This window comes from Pan troglodytes, chromosome 1, assembly GCF_028858775.2.
Source record: "Pan troglodytes isolate AG18354 chromosome 1, NHGRI_mPanTro3-v2.0_pri, whole genome shotgun sequence".
Taxonomy (NCBI): Eukaryota; Metazoa; Chordata; class Mammalia; order Primates; family Hominidae; genus Pan; species Pan troglodytes.
The window spans coordinates 3,256,510-3,273,662 of NC_072398.2; the positions used below are offsets into that span (position 1 = coordinate 3,256,510).

General features: G+C 44.3%; 1 protein-coding gene across 14 annotated transcripts in view; it reads left to right on the plus strand.

The window, feature by feature from the left end:
• Positions 1 to 17,153, plus strand: part of SMYD3 (SET and MYND domain containing 3) — a 757,166-nt gene that overhangs the window by 632,664 nt on the left and 107,349 nt on the right. For all 14 annotated transcript variants that reach the window (XM_514316.9, XM_054661013.2, XM_063809354.1 and 11 more), the window contains 2 exons: positions 10,141 to 10,228; positions 15,333 to 15,507. In XM_514316.9, coding sequence (XP_514316.4) covers positions 10,141 to 10,228; positions 15,333 to 15,507 — 263 coding nt within the window. The remainder of the gene's footprint in view (positions 1 to 10,140; positions 10,229 to 15,332; positions 15,508 to 17,153) is intronic.

Genomic DNA, 17,153 nt, shown 5'->3' on the forward strand with positions numbered 1-17,153 from the left:
GAGAAAACTCAGTTTAAAAGAGAATGAAGGAGGGACAAATCGGAACAAAGGCATTTACAATTTGTTGCACAGTCACAAACCCCAGCAACCTTCCTATCAGAATTTCAGGTCTCTTTTCATGGACAACATATACTTTACACATAGGCGACTAATGGAGTGGAAGGATTCGTTTCCATCTCAGTGGTAACCCTAATGAAGTTCGCACCTGGGCAAGCAGAGCCAGGAGGCACTGTTAGACTCTAGGCCTCACAGCTGGCCAGTGGCAGAGCTAGTACCAGGGCCCGGCCTCCTTAGTTCCACTTCCGTAGTGCTGCCTGTCACACAGTCTTACATGCCAACAGCACAGAACCCAAATCAAGCTATCATTCATCCTATGTCTGAATGTCTCTGGAGTGGCCACATCTAGGTTATCCTATAACCTTTGCCTTCGGGACCCTGCCCTTTAAACCTCACTTGAATCTGTTCTGCGGCAGCTTAAAGCATTTTTATCTCTGTTGGCAGAGGAGAATGAGAGCATCTGTCCTCAAAGAAGAAAATATAAAAGATGGAGATGTGGCCGATTAAAGGAGATGAGGGCTGCAGCTTTGGTCTTCATTAAGACAAAACTCACCCTGAACTTTGGAGGTGTACTTTATCTTAATGGCTATTGTCAGGAGAACAATTTTCCTGTAAAATCTTTGCATTTTTCCCAGAATCTCAAACCTCCCACCTGGTAGCGTTTACACAACAGTATTGGCAGGACTTGGGTAGGAGTTGTGAGTATGGGCTTACAGCAGCCTAAGCCATCCATTTGGTAGTCTCTCTACAGATGTGAAAAGAATTTGTCTGAATGTGCATTTGCAAGTGGAGCTCATAGCCCTCTGTGTCATCTAATCCCCATTATGTGTTATTACATCAGGAACATACCTTTCCAGTATGGGGGGAGGGTGCAAGCAAGTGTCTCCTTCCTAAATGTATTCATGTGTGTTTAACTGCCCTTGTATATCAGCCCATCATGCTAGTTTTCTACAAAATGCTTTTCTACAGAAGGCTCATTTTTAGCAAGCACCACTGACAAGAGGTAGGCTCTCAAACTGCCCTCAACGTGTAGATGCTGTTTTTATTCTCTCCAGGTTGACTTGATTTTATATAAGCAAATAAGCTTATTTCTCTGAGAAGCAGTTTTATTCACTGGGATGGGAACATCCCCACACAGAGGGAGGGGAGGTGTTGAGGCTGTAGCCGGAAAAGGCCTTTGGTGGTTCTAGAAGTTCTGACTTCATACCTTCAAGGCTGTACTCCGTTTCCCAGAAGCTATGAAGGGAATATCCCCTTCCTTCTGGCAATTCTGTGTAGCTGGAGATTGAACCTTGAAATCGCAGTTGGTTTGAATGTGTGGTTTGTGGAAATTTGTAGTTGCAGGAGAGCCCTGTTTCTGCCTGAGATCTAAAGCTAAATGGGCATTTGGCAAATGGTGGCAGCGACGGTGGGAATGTAAAGTGAAATGGAACAGAGCTGCCAGTGGCTTCAGCTGTTTGATGACTTTTTCTCCTCACCACGAGCATTTTTGTTTGGATTGGGCTCACAGCCCCTGGTTGCCCAAGTGCTCCTCAGTTGGATCCAAGGGAGTGACGGGGCTGCCTGATGGGAGAAGGCTCTCTCATCTGAGAGAGGACATCCATCCTGGGGTCGGCCAGCTCAGGAGATGGGTGAAGCAGCAGGAGGCGGGAACTTTGGGCTCTTGCGAGGATGCAAGCAGCTGCTTGGACTCAGAATTCAGAGCCCTGCTACACCCTGCTTGTGGACATCTGTTAAAGGCACTGAGATCCCACAATTTCATGAAATAGATGAAAAAATAACCTTTTAAAGCCAATTTTACTTCATCTGTGGGCTGATGACAGCATCTGGAGGACATGCTTTTCATCTGCATCACAGTTACGCTCATTGCCGCCAGGCAGTAGAGCAAGCATCATGAAAGCCAGGGGGAAGTGCACAGGGATTGTGCCTGTGGATGTCAGAGGCTGTTTGGTGTGGTTTGTGGTGGATCAGAGAAGTTTGCTTGGATGACTACGTTGAGGAAGAAGAGCCTTCCCGGCAAAGGGAATGGGATGTGCAGAGATGTGGGGTCACAGCATAGTTGGTTGTTGATTACATTGTAATGTGCTCCCTCCTCCACCATTTTTTTCTTTCCCACCAAACAAAGCTGACTCTAGTCAGCCTCCTGTTGGTCCCCGCCCTGTAGGGTGGGGATTGAAAACTCGGGCCACTGTGACATTTAGGACGTAAGTAACTCTAGAGGGTGCAGAGGAAAAGATGAGAAGGTGCATCTCCTTAGAGAATCGTTACCACTGAAGAAATTGGGCCTCTGGAAGGTTGAAGGACTTGCCAAGACTACACAGCTCGGCAGCAGGGATATGCAGCAGGGATTCAGTTCCACATCTTATGGCTCCAAGCCCGGCATTCTTTTTCACTAATTTCTGTTAATCGTTGTGTACATTTGCTGATTAATTGCTAATTAGAACATACTACAATTTGATCGTGCTTCAACCTGAGAACATTCCTTCCTTTTCCTTATTCCCCAGCCCATAATGTCCACTGACTGGTCTGTAGTTGATATAACAGTGAATGCTCTATTTTTAGCCACTATTTTTCCGCTTTATGAAAGAGCCACTTTTCCCCTCAAGTTACATCTGAACTGCTTTCAGTTGTTTTTGTCAAAGGAGGTGGAAATTGTCTCCTTTTAATCATAAAGGTTTTGAATGATGTTGTGTATTAATCTAGTCCCAGTATATTGCCTCAACCAGACTACCTCAGTCAAAGACACTGCAAATTACCTCAGAATCTTGAATTTCAAGACTTTCCAATCTCTCTCCTGAGTGCAGACACTGTATTTGAACCTCATTCTACTTTAAAAACTAAAACTAAAAACCTTTCTTCCGTTTAAGACATGAATTATTGAATTACTGGAAAAGTTTGTAAGTGTTCATTAATTTTTTATTTTTCTTCCTATACTCCATCTCTCTTCAATCTAATTAGAGTTTGCATGAGTACTGGATAACAGGAAGTACTGGGAAGCAGATTACCTTTCTCCTGTTCCTCTTCTTTTTAATGAGAACCATCTGAAATTGGCCCAGCATACGAGTTTCAACATCAAACGCTTGCAAGCTAAGTGAACACATCTGTTCAAGTGTTCGAGCTGCAAGGTGGGTCTGGGTGGATTCGTGTGATGTTTAACCTCACAGAGCCCGTGGTCACTTTCTCAAGTTTATACTCAGCTAGCCTGGCTGGACTCCAAACTTTCCCTATGGAAGAAACGTAGCTTTGTAATTCACAGTGACTACTGGTATCTGGCAGGTAAACTTCCCACTCTGAAACCCAAAGGAAGCGTTTGGCCAATTGAATGTAACCGTGTTGAGTGATACCCTTTTATGTGGCGGTGAGATGATCTCATATCATCTGGTACCTATTTTTACAGTTAAGGAAATGATCCTGGGGTATTGATTCAGCAGCTATGGATGAAGGAATGTAGGTGGCCTCACTGATTCATCCAGGGATAGATGGAGCGAGGGACCTCTGGGCCAAGAGCACCATTAGAATCTCAGGATGGTGTTTGAGGTAGAAGCCAGGAGAGGTAAGCGAGCCCACTCCCCAAATAACCCTTGACGCGATTGTCAGAAAGCGTGGGTCCGGAGCCGGCGTGGGGTTTCCTGTGCTGGGGGAGGGTGTCACACTTAGGCTCTAAATGATGACCAATGCCAGCTGTAGTATTTGACAAATACCCACAGCTGCGGTGGGAACGTATCTGATCTTAGTGTAGTAATATTAGAGTCAAGGTAGACGTGTGCTGTGAAAGGAACAACCTGTTGTCTTGGTTGGGATCCTCTTTGTTGTGGTGGAGTTAAGGTATTTTATTCTTGTAATACTGTCGCCCATGGGTTGTGGAAGATCACTTCTCATTCACTCTATCACCAAATATTTACCGAGTGATTTACCTTGCAGGCACTGGGAATACAGCTATGATGAGGTCACGGTCCCTCAGGGCGTTCTGAGGATACCTGGGGAGGCAATCCAGGAAACCATTAATGTCAGTTCAGGGCTAGGGGCTGTGCAGAGGGGCCTGGAGGGCCAGGCTAACCCAGAAGGCAGAACCAGAGAAGGTTTCCTGATAGAGTACAGCAGGGGCTGTGTCCCAAAAGGACAAACGGGAAGAAAGCCAAAGACTTAAATGGAGTGGTGAGCCGAGGAAACAGCAGAAAACATGCTGAGTCCTGACAGAAGCCACAGCACGGCGATTTTAGTTGGAAGAGTGGGTGCAGTGAAGTCAGAGATGGGCGTGGGTAGGATTTTGGGGTGGAGCTGTGAGGGGAAAGAATGGGGTGAGTGAACTGGGAGGGCGGTATTCAAGGGGCTTGTGCGGTCAGAGAGAGAATGGACAAATGAGACTCGTTCTTACCTGAGAACAACGGCACAGTTCTGTCTTTCATAAACTAGCTCTATGATTGTACTTTTAAAATAAAGACAGGCTTTTGAAGGACTTCTCTGGGGCTGTGCAAAAGAGCAGTCACCAGAGATGGAGCTAAATTGGTTCTGAACTGCTGAAATCACTAGAGTGGTTACATAGCAGCCATCCAGACTAGCTGCTCCTTCTGCAGGCGAGGAAGGTGAGGACCAGGAAAAGGAAGACTTGCCCGGGGTCATGCAGTGGGTCAGGGCAGAGATGCCACCAGCGCTGGAACCAGCAGGTTCTTCATTCTGTCGATCATTTCCCAGGAAAGTCAGCTTTCTTAGGAATCCTTCTGCTTCTAGGCTGAATTCTTTTTAGCATTTGTAGAAAATTCAGCAATAGTATATTTGATGTTTAAATGAATGTAAAATGAATGTTTCCATCCCCTAAAAAAAAATTCCAGGACTCACCCATTCAAGCTCCTTTTATGTGGTAAAAGTAAAATTCAAAGAGATTTTTTTTTCCTAAATAACTTTGTCCTGAATTATATCAAGTGTCTTTGTGTTTGGATATGAAATAATGGAAATAAGGATATAAATTTACTAATTTTATACCTCAGGGACTGTGATAAAAAACAGTAATTTACTCTTCTATTTGCAAATTAGGAAAGTAGAAGATTAAAATTATGCTTCCCTAAGTAGTTTTTCTGTTTCTGTCCTGTTTATACACCTGTGCAACTGAATGTTTTCCTCCAGCCTGGTGTGGAGAGAGGGGAGACGCGACAGACCCAGTGTAGACATAATTGTGAGTAGCAGCCACAGCGGGATGGGTAGGGTCAGGGGAAGTTGGAACCTGAGAGGCAGTTACCGTAGTGGAACACTCCAGGGAGGTGATAGCTATTAGTGAGTGTAGCTTTGTCTAGCTCCAATATAAATGCTCTCAGAGGTATCGTTTCTAAATGTTTAGGAGCAGTTTGAAAGCTTGCTTGCTCTTCTGTTAAGCAAATAAAGGCTTAGGGTCAACCTAAAAGAACAGCTAATCAGGTTATGTTCACTGGTGGCAAATTTAGTTGTGACTGTAATTCCCATATGAAATTGTTCTGCCCTGGGCTGCGGTCTCACCCTCCTTGATAGAAGAATATGAGATCTGCTGTGGGTTCTATGTTGGAGGATTTTACTCTCCTCTTTCAATCGCTAGTACTAGATAGAGCTTAGGAAACAAGGGTGAAGATATTTTGAATTGATTAACTCAGATATGAGTTTCACCTTTTAAGCAAGTCCAGGAGAGAAATCAAATTGAAGCATGAAGGTAGTAGAAAGAGCATGGGCTTTGGAGCCAGACAGACCTGGGTTTGAATCCTACCTCGGCAATTAGGGGTAGAAGGACATTTGGACCAATTATGTAAGCTTCAGGACTATCTTGCACCTCATCTGTAAATAACAAGTATTGATGCCTTTCAAAGATGTTGTGAGGAGTAACTGAAATAAACACAAGAGACATCAAATCATTACCAAGTTAGTTCACTTCTTCCAGATCCATTCTATAGACATTCAGCAGAGCATTTGTTAAATATCGGACTGTGCTAGATATTTGGGAGAGGCAGGATCAAAGAAGAATAAGACCTATATTCAGCTCTAAAGAGCTTACAGTTAAGTGGGGAAGATATGACGTGCACACACTGCAGGCCACAAGCTCTGGCCATGCTGGCCTCATGTTCCTGGAACATTCAGGCACGCTTCTGCGTCCGCACTTGCCCTCCACTCTTCCTGGAACTGCTGTCTCCTACTCCTTCACCTCCTTTAAATGAGCTTTACTCAAATATCACTTTAGTGAGACCTTCCCCGATCATCCTGTTTAAAATGAACTCCCTGGTGCCAGTATTCCCCATCCCTCTTCCCTGTTTTTCCCCCAACAAAATGTGTGTGTGTGTGTGTGTGTGTGTGTGTGTGTGTGTGTGCGCGCATGCACATATCTTCTCTTGCCGTGTGTTCCACCTGCCTCTTCAGTATGAACACCATGATTATCTGATTTATTTACTGCTCTATCCCTACTGCCTAGAACAGTGCCTGGTTAGGTACTCAGTAAGTGTTAATGGAATAAATGAGTGATCTAACTAAGTAATTCCAGGTACAGAGAGGGCCAGGCACAAAGAGCCCCAGTGGCCAGAGGAGCAGAAGGTATGCTAGGGACTACATTTTCTATGGCTGCTGTAACAATTGATCATAAATATAGCATCTCAAAACAACTCAGATTTATTATTTTAGAGTTCTGTAGGCCAGAACCTGACCCAAGTCTCAGAAGGCTAAAATCAAGGTGTGGGCAAGGCTGCCTTCCTTTCTGGAAACTCCAGGGGACTGGTTCCTTGCCTTTGCCAGCTTCTGGTTAAGTTCTTCTCAGCACATCACCCTGGCCGCCTCTTTTGCCTCCCTCTTCTACTTCTAAGGACCCTTGTAATTATATTGGACCCACCTGGAAAGTCCGGGCTACTCTCAGCTATTTTAAGGTCAGCTGATTAGCAACCTTAATCCCATCTACAACTTAATTCCCCTTTGCAATGTGGCCTAACATATTCACAGGTTTGGAGAGCAGGATGTGGACATCTTTGGGGATCCATTATTCTGCTTACCATAGAGACTAACATTTTGCTTAGATCTAGGGTTTAAGCTGCCAGTTGTGAAATGTAAAACTGGAACATTCAATCAGGAATGACCATGATTGTCAAGATCTAATGGGTGAGCTTGATCTGGGAGGCAGTGGGAAGTTGCTGAAGGCTTTGGAGCAGGAGAGGGAGGTGATCTTTAGGAGATGAATACGGGCTTAGAGCAGGCATTCGAAGGGAGACTGTTGTTTACCTTCTTTTCTTTTCTTTTTTTGAGGCGGAGTCTCTCTTTGTTGTCCAGGCTGGAGTGCAGTGGCGTGGTCTTGGCTCACTGCAACCTCTGCCTCCCAGGTTCAAGCCATTCTCCTGCCTCAGCCTCCCAAGTATCTGGGATTACAGGCGCGTGCCACTAGACCCAGCTAGTTTTTATATTTTCAGTAGAGACGAGGTTTTGTCATGTTGGCCAGGCTGGTCTCAAACTCCTGACCTCAGGTGATCCACCTGTCTCGGCCTCCCAAAATGGTGGGATTACAGGCATGAGCCACCGCATCCAGCCTGTTGTTTACCTTCTTAAGGGTATTTTATCTTCTCCCTCCTCCATGTACAGAAAGCTAGGGATGTATTTAGAATTAAAAAAAAAAAAGTGCACCTATGGTGTCTTTTTAAAATCCACTCTACTATATCACACAGATGCACAGCACATACACATAGAGGCCCACAAAGCCCAATTATGCAGACACAAGTGCTCCCATCTCCTCATACACACACCCACTGCGCCAGCCTCAGAAGGAGAGTCTCAGGATCTGTTTTCTGTGGTTCGTGGTGCTCTGCCCCTCCCTTTGCTTCTGCCCTGGCACACTTGAGTGGTATTTCTTCTTCCCAAAAACACAGACTGACTCTGGCAGTGGTTCTCATGGGGTCGTTCTATAAACCTCCTTCAACGGGCACATGAGAGTCTCCAGGGGGATGTCTAGAGTATGAAAATGTCCCTCGTTCCTCACCCTTATGTCCCCTCCACACTGGCCCTGCTTTCATGTAACTTCCTAGGGTGGTTCTTGTCCCTGACACCCGTTGAAAGTCTCATGGATAGTGAACACCTGGTTTTGAATAGTGTCTTCTAAGAGTGCTTACCCTTTGACTAGCCACCTGAAAGCAGCACCGTCCAACAGGACTTTCTGCAATGACATAGTGAACTGTTCTGTATCTGGGTTGTTCAGTGTGGTAGCTACAGCCGCATGCGGCTATTAGCTTCTTGGAATGTGGCTGCTGCAGCTGAGGAACTGGGTTTTTTATTGTTTGAATTAATTTAAATTGAAATAGCCACACCTGGCTGGTGGCTACCTATTATTAGTGCAGCTTTAAATAAGCAGGACTTGCTGAGCATGCTGAAAAGACCATAGCAGTATCTGTGGCAAACAGAGTAATATTTGACAAGAAGATAGCCTTTTGGAATCAAACAGACCTGGGGTGAAATTTTGGTTCCAGGCTAGTGATTGTCAGGTAAGTCACTTAATCTGAGTCTCAGTTTTGTCATGTATAAACTGGGTATGATCAGTGATATATTAGGGAGAAAGATGTTAGACACCCTCTGACCTGCGGGGAAGAAGAATATTTCACCTCTGAATTGTTGCACATAATAAACATCAGACCTACTTTTTGTTGGTTTTTATTATTATTTTTTAGTATTCTATAGACAGTGTGCCCTCTCATTGCCTGACCCAGGGTAGACTTCTTCCACTCCCTGCCTGTGTTACCCCATGGGATTTGATCTTACATACATAGAAGAGCTATGTGAAGATACTTACATACATAGAAGAGCTATGTGAAGATAAGACAATATCAGTAAATATCAGTAAATATCAATATCAGTAAATATCAGTAAAGCCTTCAGCATTGTGCACACACGTGGTTTTCAGTCATTCATTCAACAAGTGCTGAGTAAGCAACTACTATGTGCCAGGCACTGTGCTAGATGCCAGACGTACACTGGCCAACCGGAAGCAGAGGACCTGCTTACTGAATAGGAGGGCAGACATTTCATACATGGTAGCTCATAATTTTCTTTTGAATTTTTTCAGTGTTGGGGGATTTTGTTTTTAGTTTAGGTGGAAGTCAGAATTGGTTCACATGGGTGTAGTTGTACTTTATACTTAATAAGGTTTTAGCTGTAGGTCTCCTAACAAATAACTATTTATCCTGTTCTTCTGTTTTTTAAAATATCAGCATTATTGAGGTGTAATTCGCCTGTGATGAAATTTACCCAGTTAAAGTGTACAGTTCAGTGGTTTTCAGTCTCTTTACAGAGTTGTGCAACTAGCATGATGTCAATTTTAGAGCATTTTTATCACCCCAGAAGAAACTCCTACCCATTAGCAGTGACTCTCCAGTTCCCTCCAATCCTCTTAGCCCTAGGCAACCACAAATCGACTCTGTCTCTGTGGATTTGCCTCTTCTGGGCATGTCATATTCATGGAATCATACATGTGGTCTTTGTGATTGGCTTCTCGCTTAGCGTAACGTATTCAAGGCTCATCCATGTTGTAGCAGGTATCAGTACTTTATTGTGGAAAGGTTCATCCATGTTGTAGCATGTAGTACTTTATTGTGGAGTCATATTCCATTGTCTGGATATTTTATTGATAGACATGTGAGTTTCCATTTTTTGGCTATTATGAACAATGCTGCTGTGAATATTTGTGAACAAGTTTTTGTTGAACATACATGTTCATTTATCTTGGGTAGATACCTAGGAGTAGGACTGTTAATATGGTAACTCTAATTGGTAACATGAGAACTCTACGTTTAACCCTTTGAGGAACTTCCAGAGTGTTTTCCAAAGCTACCATTTTGCATTCTCATGTGCAGTGTATGAGGGTTTCCATTTCTCTGCATCTTCACTAACCTTTGCTGTTATCCTGTCTTTTTGATTATAGCCATGGTAGTGGGTATCAAGTAACATCTCACTGTGGTTTTGCTTTATATATTTCCCTGATGATAAATGATGCCAAGCATCTTTTCAGGGGCTTGCAGGCCATTTGTACATCTGGGAGAAAGGTCTATTCACGTCCTTTGCGTATTACTAATTAGATAATTTGTCTTCCTTTTCTGGCCTGAGCAGGATGCTGATATGCTAACTGGTGATGAGCAAGTATGGAAGGAAGTTCAAGAATCCCTGAAAAAAATTGAAGAACTGAAGGCACACTGGAGTATCCTTTCGCCTGTGGATTGAGGTGGACTGTTGGGATTGTTTCCTTGTTTTCTTGAAGCCCTGTGGTAATGAGGCCAGAGGCGGGGTTTGACCTCTCCATGAGCCAGTGGTTTTCATTCTGTTCCATGGTCACAGGCCGCACCTCTGACCCCGGCCAGCAGTTTGAGTAATGACAAGGAAGATCGTGGCAAAATCAGCGTGAATAATAACTCACTACCTTTAGGTAATAATCAAAACTCATGGCCTAGCAGTAGTAGGAAAGTAAGAATTAGTCTCTTTATATGTAAAAGGTAACAAATTCCTCAATTTTCTTCTCCCATAACCACTAACATCTCTAGGAAAGAATAGCTTAGAATCCTTATCATTCAGTGCCATTGACTGTCAGACCCAGAAGCTTCATATTAAACCAGCCATGACTACAATGGCAGTGGGGATTGCTGCACGACACATTTTCTCAGCATGAATAGTAATGACCACAGGTGGACCAAAGTTCAGAGTAAGGAGAGACCACGTAGGATAAAGGTCATCTGGGAAGGCTCCACTAATGTTTTACTGTGCAAGATAGCCTGAGTCAGGGGCAGGATTTGGATAGGCTGAGGCTGAGAAGGAGGCTGCTCCTGGTAGAGGAGTTCACTGGAGTGAAGCTGTGATGAAGGGAAACAGCAGGCAAGAAGGAAGAGATCAAGGTGGATGAAAAGACTGCAAAAGGTCATTCAGAGGCTCTGGGGTAAATTTATATCCCAGGTACTAAGAACGTCGCAGATGAGGTTTCCAATTTGCTGATGATGCTATTTAAAGAGTTGTAAAGAGCCAGAGAAGGAGGTAGAGGGAGGTTTCCAGTTTTAAAGGTGAAGGACGTAATTTTGAATCGATATCCCGCTGAGTTTATTAGCAGTCTTGGTAAAGAATCTAGGATTGGTTATTAAGGAATGGAAAAGAAAGCTGTGATCATCACGGTGCTGCCTGGTTTCTCCAAGAGCGAATGAATCCACAGAGTCACAGCTTTCTTTGGTAAAGTTTGTATCGAGACTTCAGAAAGGGATTTGACGAAAAGTAATCAAGAAACTTACATTAGATGTTAGCAAAGCTAACTGAATAGCTACACTGAAAAAATGATGTTACATGATTCAGCGTCATTCTGGAGTGTTGTTTTTCCATCTCGGGCCTCTTTAATGCATAATTCCATACCTCGAATGAAGATACAGAGGACAGGTTTATCAAATCTCCAAAGTGACGTAGATGGGGAGGATAATAGAGGTGGGATGATAGAATCAGTATCTCGAAAGAAAAAAAAGAGTTCAAAAGATCCCTAAATGTTTAAATGGTATCCAAGTTTTAAAGACATGAAATATAACAAGAACATATATACAATTTCTATTTGGATCAAAAAGTTCAAATATGTAAATATGCATAAGAACATGTGAAAAAAATTTAGGGCTTTAGTAAATAGCAAAATTTAACAACATTTAAGAGTATAATATAATCTTACTACTGTGATCTTGGGCTGCATTAATATTGATTATAAAATGATAGAGATGATAGTACCAGTCTGATTATTTCTAGAATTTTCTATTCAGTTTGAGGTGGGAAGTACTAAAAAGGATATAGAAAAACAAACTAGTTTTGAGGGGTGGAACTGAAATTAAGGAGGGATTTGAAACGCTGTCTATGATGAGATGGAAGATACTAGGAAAACAGTCAACTCTGGAAGCAGGAGGTCCCTGCTCATGGGCTCAAAGAGCCTTTATGTGCAGAGGAGTAGACCTGTTCTGTGTGGTCCCTGGCAGCGGTATTGGGGCCCATGGATAACCCAGCCAGAGTTCAGTTTCAACTGGACAAGGTTTTACTGAAAACGGACTGTGTGCTGGGTACCTTGCTGGTCATCATTCACCTGATGGTTCAGACAGAAGTTAGAAGACACAGCCCTGCACTCACTACTCTCCTATATTGTGGGGTAGTAAAATGTCCATTAATACATATTTTGGTAAAGATACAGACTTATGGCGGCATCAAAGACACAATAGTCAACTTTGGGAAGTTGAAAGATTTCACAGAGGAGGTGACCAGTGAGCTGCGTCTGGGAGGATTAGTGGGAGTTCACCAGACCAACCAAGAGAAGAGGCATCCAACACAAGGAATGACCTGTGCAGATGCACAGAACATGCATTGCTGCTGAGAAGCTGCCGGCTGTGCAATATGAGAGGAGGGGAAGGTGGCAAGGCCTTAACTGCCATGCACAGGTTAGACTTTATAGGTGAGAGGAGGCCATGGGATGATTTTTTAAGCAGTAGAGTAATATGATTAAGTGAATAAAAGCTCTGTGGTCTGACAGTCATTGAATCTCAGTAAGTTGAGTAATTCCCAAGTGAATTTACTTTGCTTCCCTTTCTCTTCCCCTGATCCTCTTATGGTCATTTAAAAGTATTCAGGAAAAAAAGATATCCGTTCTGTCCACTAGGAATCTGTTCTCTTTGGGTGCACTCTCCAGCCCTGCTAGGTCTAGAGCTCAGCTCCGTACTGGAACAGAGTGAATTGTAGTAAACACCACACAGATGCCAGGGACTAAATCTTTGAGCAAATACATGTCAGTAGTAGCTTGGGGGGAAAAGCCTCTTAGTTAAAATTATTCCATTTTTTTGCTCACTGGGGTGTTTTGCAGGAAAGGTTTTGCCTTGTTTGGCAAGAGACAGTTGCCAGCATTGTGAAGGGAAATTGGCACGTAGTCCCTTCCAGCTTGCTGGGGGATAAAATAAATGCATTCCTGTGAGTAGCTGCAGAACATCACATCTGGCTTTTACTTCTAAGGCCTGTCACCTCGAACCTCTTTAGAATAAGTGGGAACATACATAAATGAACAGGCAAATAATAGTGGAGGTCAAACAGCACAATGTTAAAATAAGGTACAAGTCTTGCCACAGAAATGTCTAGCAATGTGTAAGAGACAGTCATTCCTCCTGACAGTTCGTCAAATATCTAATCCTGGAATGAAAAGCCACGGAGGTTAGCCCAGCAATCTGTTTCAAAATCAGTGCATTGCCTAAGATACTGCTTCCCCCAACCTCTAGGGGATACATTCAGCAAACTTTGAACATACATGTCAGATGAATGCAAGAGCAAATCATGCACTCGCTTTTCTTCAGGAAATGAACCTTTTCTGGGATCAGGGTCAATTCCTCCAAGACGGGACTCATCCTAACATTGTACTGGGTGTGATGGAACAGGCTCTCAGCTGTGCATTGGGGTGCTTTAAATTCTCGTCAAGGAACTCATCTTTTGGAGTAAGATACTGTGTCTCCGGGAGGCCTTTGCTGGAAAGAAAATACATTTCCTGTGAAAGTTCATAAAGGTATTTGTCTCCACTCTCAGGAGTGGCTTGATTGGTTTATTAGAAGTATTTGCTAATGTTTCAGAAAGCCGTGTTCTGAGAAGGGTATGGACACTCGAAGAGGAAGGTTTTGCTGGACAGAGAGGGAGAGGGGAGCATAAACAGTGGGCTGTCTGTTCAGGGCTGGGCGTGCTCTGTTAGGACCTCAGTGAAGAGGGTTTTGAATTGGGGGCAGGGGATGGCACAGACAGCATGGATTGTAAAGAGACCAGGTCACGTGGCAGTGGGAGGGGTGTGGGGGCACGAAGGGAAGTTCAGTCAAACTCAGTCCACTGAACCACTTTCTTTAAGCCCAGTCAGGCTCAGAGGTCATGTCACAGAGGGAAGGTGGAAGGCACTAATGCTTGTGTAGCATGTGCTTTGTGCATGCCACGAAATGTTCCCCACTGTGTCTCTGACACCTGGAACTCTACCTGGCTCATGAGAGGACACATCATGAACTGTGTCATTTTACATACAATATATTACTCATTCTTACGTTGACATGAGTCATTTTTATTTCTGGCCTATCATTAAGCACTTTGACTTCCTCAGAACCTCAACTCTGATAAATGACAGGACTAGATTAGATCTGAATCTAGCTTTACTACAGTCAAAGGCTAGGCTGCCATTTCTGATCTTCAAACCTTTTCACCCTACTGGAATGACAACATACGAAGCAGATGAATTTGGAGCTCCACTGGGTGAAGGTGAGACAGGAGTGAGAGAAGGACCAGTCCCAGTCCTGCACCCTCCTTGGTCTCCAGCTCGCCTAACACAGCGCACAGTGAAGACACTGCGAGGTCCCAGGGTCCTGCACTCTGGCCTTCGCTGTGTTTCCCAGAGAATTCACTGGGGAGGGATTAAAATTACGCTCCATGTCCTCAGTCCTCTGACTGCCTCTGTAAGACAGGGAATATCAGTTTTAAAAAGTGAAGTCACTCCAAGGCTACGTGAGATGAAGTTGTTGACTCATGGTTAATCAGAAAGTCAGTGTTACTGAGAAGTGGATATTGAGTCTTCTCCCCATCCTTTTTAAAGCATCATCTCCCTTGCCAGCAATTTATGTGCATAAGCCATGTTCCTAATATTGTCTCTTATTTTGGGGGTTTAAAATAACATATTTTAATGTATTTGGTTAAGTACAGGCTTGGGTCACTGTTGCTTTATAATCGAAAAAAATGAGATCCAGTGGAAATCTATGTCTTCAAATTGCTCCACCTAGTGTGTGCCTGTGGGTTGTGTGAGTTTTTGGGTTCATGTATGCCCAAAACTCAGATGACACAGAAGCAAACATGAGCTCTGCCTTTTGAAAAAGGAATCTCTCTAAAGCATCTTTAATTTCAAACAGTTTTTAAACAGAAGCTAACAGAGTAAATAATTTAAAATCGAATTAACGTAATCTTTAGTCCAGTTTAATAAAGGACTGCATTTATTTCTGACTAGATTTAAAGAGAACACATCCAGGAGTATGAAGAAAGAACAGGTCTTTGGAAGTTTTAAAACTCCAAAGCACAGGCCTGGTTACGAGGTAGTTGATGTAAACAGAATTTACTTCACTGAGATGCCTCTTCTGTGCTTTTGCTTCTCAAGTGTGTTTTCAGGCAGCTCATCTGTGAAAAATAACGGGTGATTCCCTCGCTCCTGTGCTTGGGAGCTCTTCAGCCTTTTAGAGAATCTAATTTCGTTGTTTTTTTCTTGATGAAGACAATGAATCCTTAACTAAGGTTAATAACAGAGTGGGAGCAGGTTCTGGCCATGTGCCAGGCGATCATAAGCAGCAATTCTGAACGGCTTCCCGATATCAACATCTACCAGCTGAAGGTGCTCGACTGTGCCATGGATGCCTGCATCAACCTCGGCCTGTTGGAGGAAGCCTTGTTCTATGCTACTCGGACCATGGAGCCATACAGGCAAGTCCCAGGGAGAGGGCTGACATAAGGGCTAGGACGTCTTCACGCTGGGCAAAGGATCCATGTTGTGAAGTCATTCTGATTACTACTTTGCATGGAGCATTTCCAGCTGCTTCTCAACCATTGTTTAAAACCAAGTCTTATTTTATTCACTCCTCTTGTTCATTCACTTATGCATTCATTCATCATTTGTAAAGTTCCTTCCATGTGCCAGACACCGTGGGTGTACAGAAACTAATTAGATGCTGTCTCTATCTGGAGCAGATGATTACAATACGATGTGGCGCTTGCAATGACAAAGGCGGGCTCAGGGTGGTGGGGGAGCTGTAGAGGAACGCAGGCTCGGACCTAGCTTGAGAGGCTGTGTCATGAGCCTCTGCTGGTCCAGGTGAGGATGGCCATATGGGGCCCTTGGTCTGGCTGACAGTAAGAATGGTCCTTTATCTCTCTCAGGATTTATGCTTTCAGTTGAATCATTTGCCTTCATAATCACCTTGTGAGCCAGGGAGGACAGCAGGGAGACGGCCCTGCCTCAGCTTCTCCTTGAGTCAGGTGAAGGAACTATAGGTAATTGCTTCTTGACTGATCTCAGCTCCTCGAGACCAGTAGGTGTTTTGCCCTGAGATGTTTTTATAACTCAGAGAAGCGTTGAAGGGGGTAGTGTTGAACTGCTGAGAGTTAGGCGCTGGTGGATGCTGCACCCTGATTTGCAGTCGGCTGAGAACATAATTCTAGAAGGTGAGACTGAGAGCAGCCCAAGGGGAAGGGCACGGAGACATGCGGACCATAATCTGAGGTTGGAATGGCTCAGTCTCTAGCACAGAACAAGGTTGCTGATGGAAAGGTACCTCGAAAGCACCTGTGACCAGGAGCGATGGCAGAGGGAGGAGGTCCCTGGAGAACAGGGGCTGCAACCTGGGCAGATCTTTAATTTCCCAGTTTTGCAGACTGTGCAAATACCATGTCAGCCCAAAGGGGCAAAGCAGAGGGAGAATCCAGGACCAGACCTATGCAGCGTAGGACAACAGGCAGGGAATGGCTGTAAGTGAAGAGGAGGAGGTGGAAACGTGAGAGTCCAGGGTACTTCCTGTTCCCGCTAGAGGAAGACTCTCAGGAGACATCTGGGAGAGGAAGTTCCCAGGGTCAACATAAGAACAGAAGTGAGTCCAGGGTCTAGGATATTTGTTCGGACAAAGGTAGTAAACCAGAAATGAGGCGTTTGGTCAGGAAGCCAGGCGTGAGCCAGGAGCTTGGTGCAGTCCACGAGGACCCCGAAGACGGCAGAGGCTCCACCAGCCAGGCAGATGGCAGAGGTCCCTGGCCAGCCAGTGCCACCAGCCTGACCCTGAGCATGCTTTCGGGACTTCTGTAGGTGGTTTCCTCCACTGCCTGTGGGTGAACAGCTTTGGAATCCAGACTGTGAGTCAGCTTTAATCAAACGTATAAGGGATTGGCTTGAGGGCTGAGACTGTAGACTTTCCCATGAGCAGTGAAATGCCTGCTCAGAGTGATCGATCTTGTGGGTTCTCGGAAAATACGAGTCGTATTCAAAGAGATAAGGCTTCCTCTCTGAGCCTCAGTGTTGCAAAAAGAGGCAGGTCAGATGGTTGGCGTTACCTCTCTGAACTCCAGGGCTTGCTCTGAGG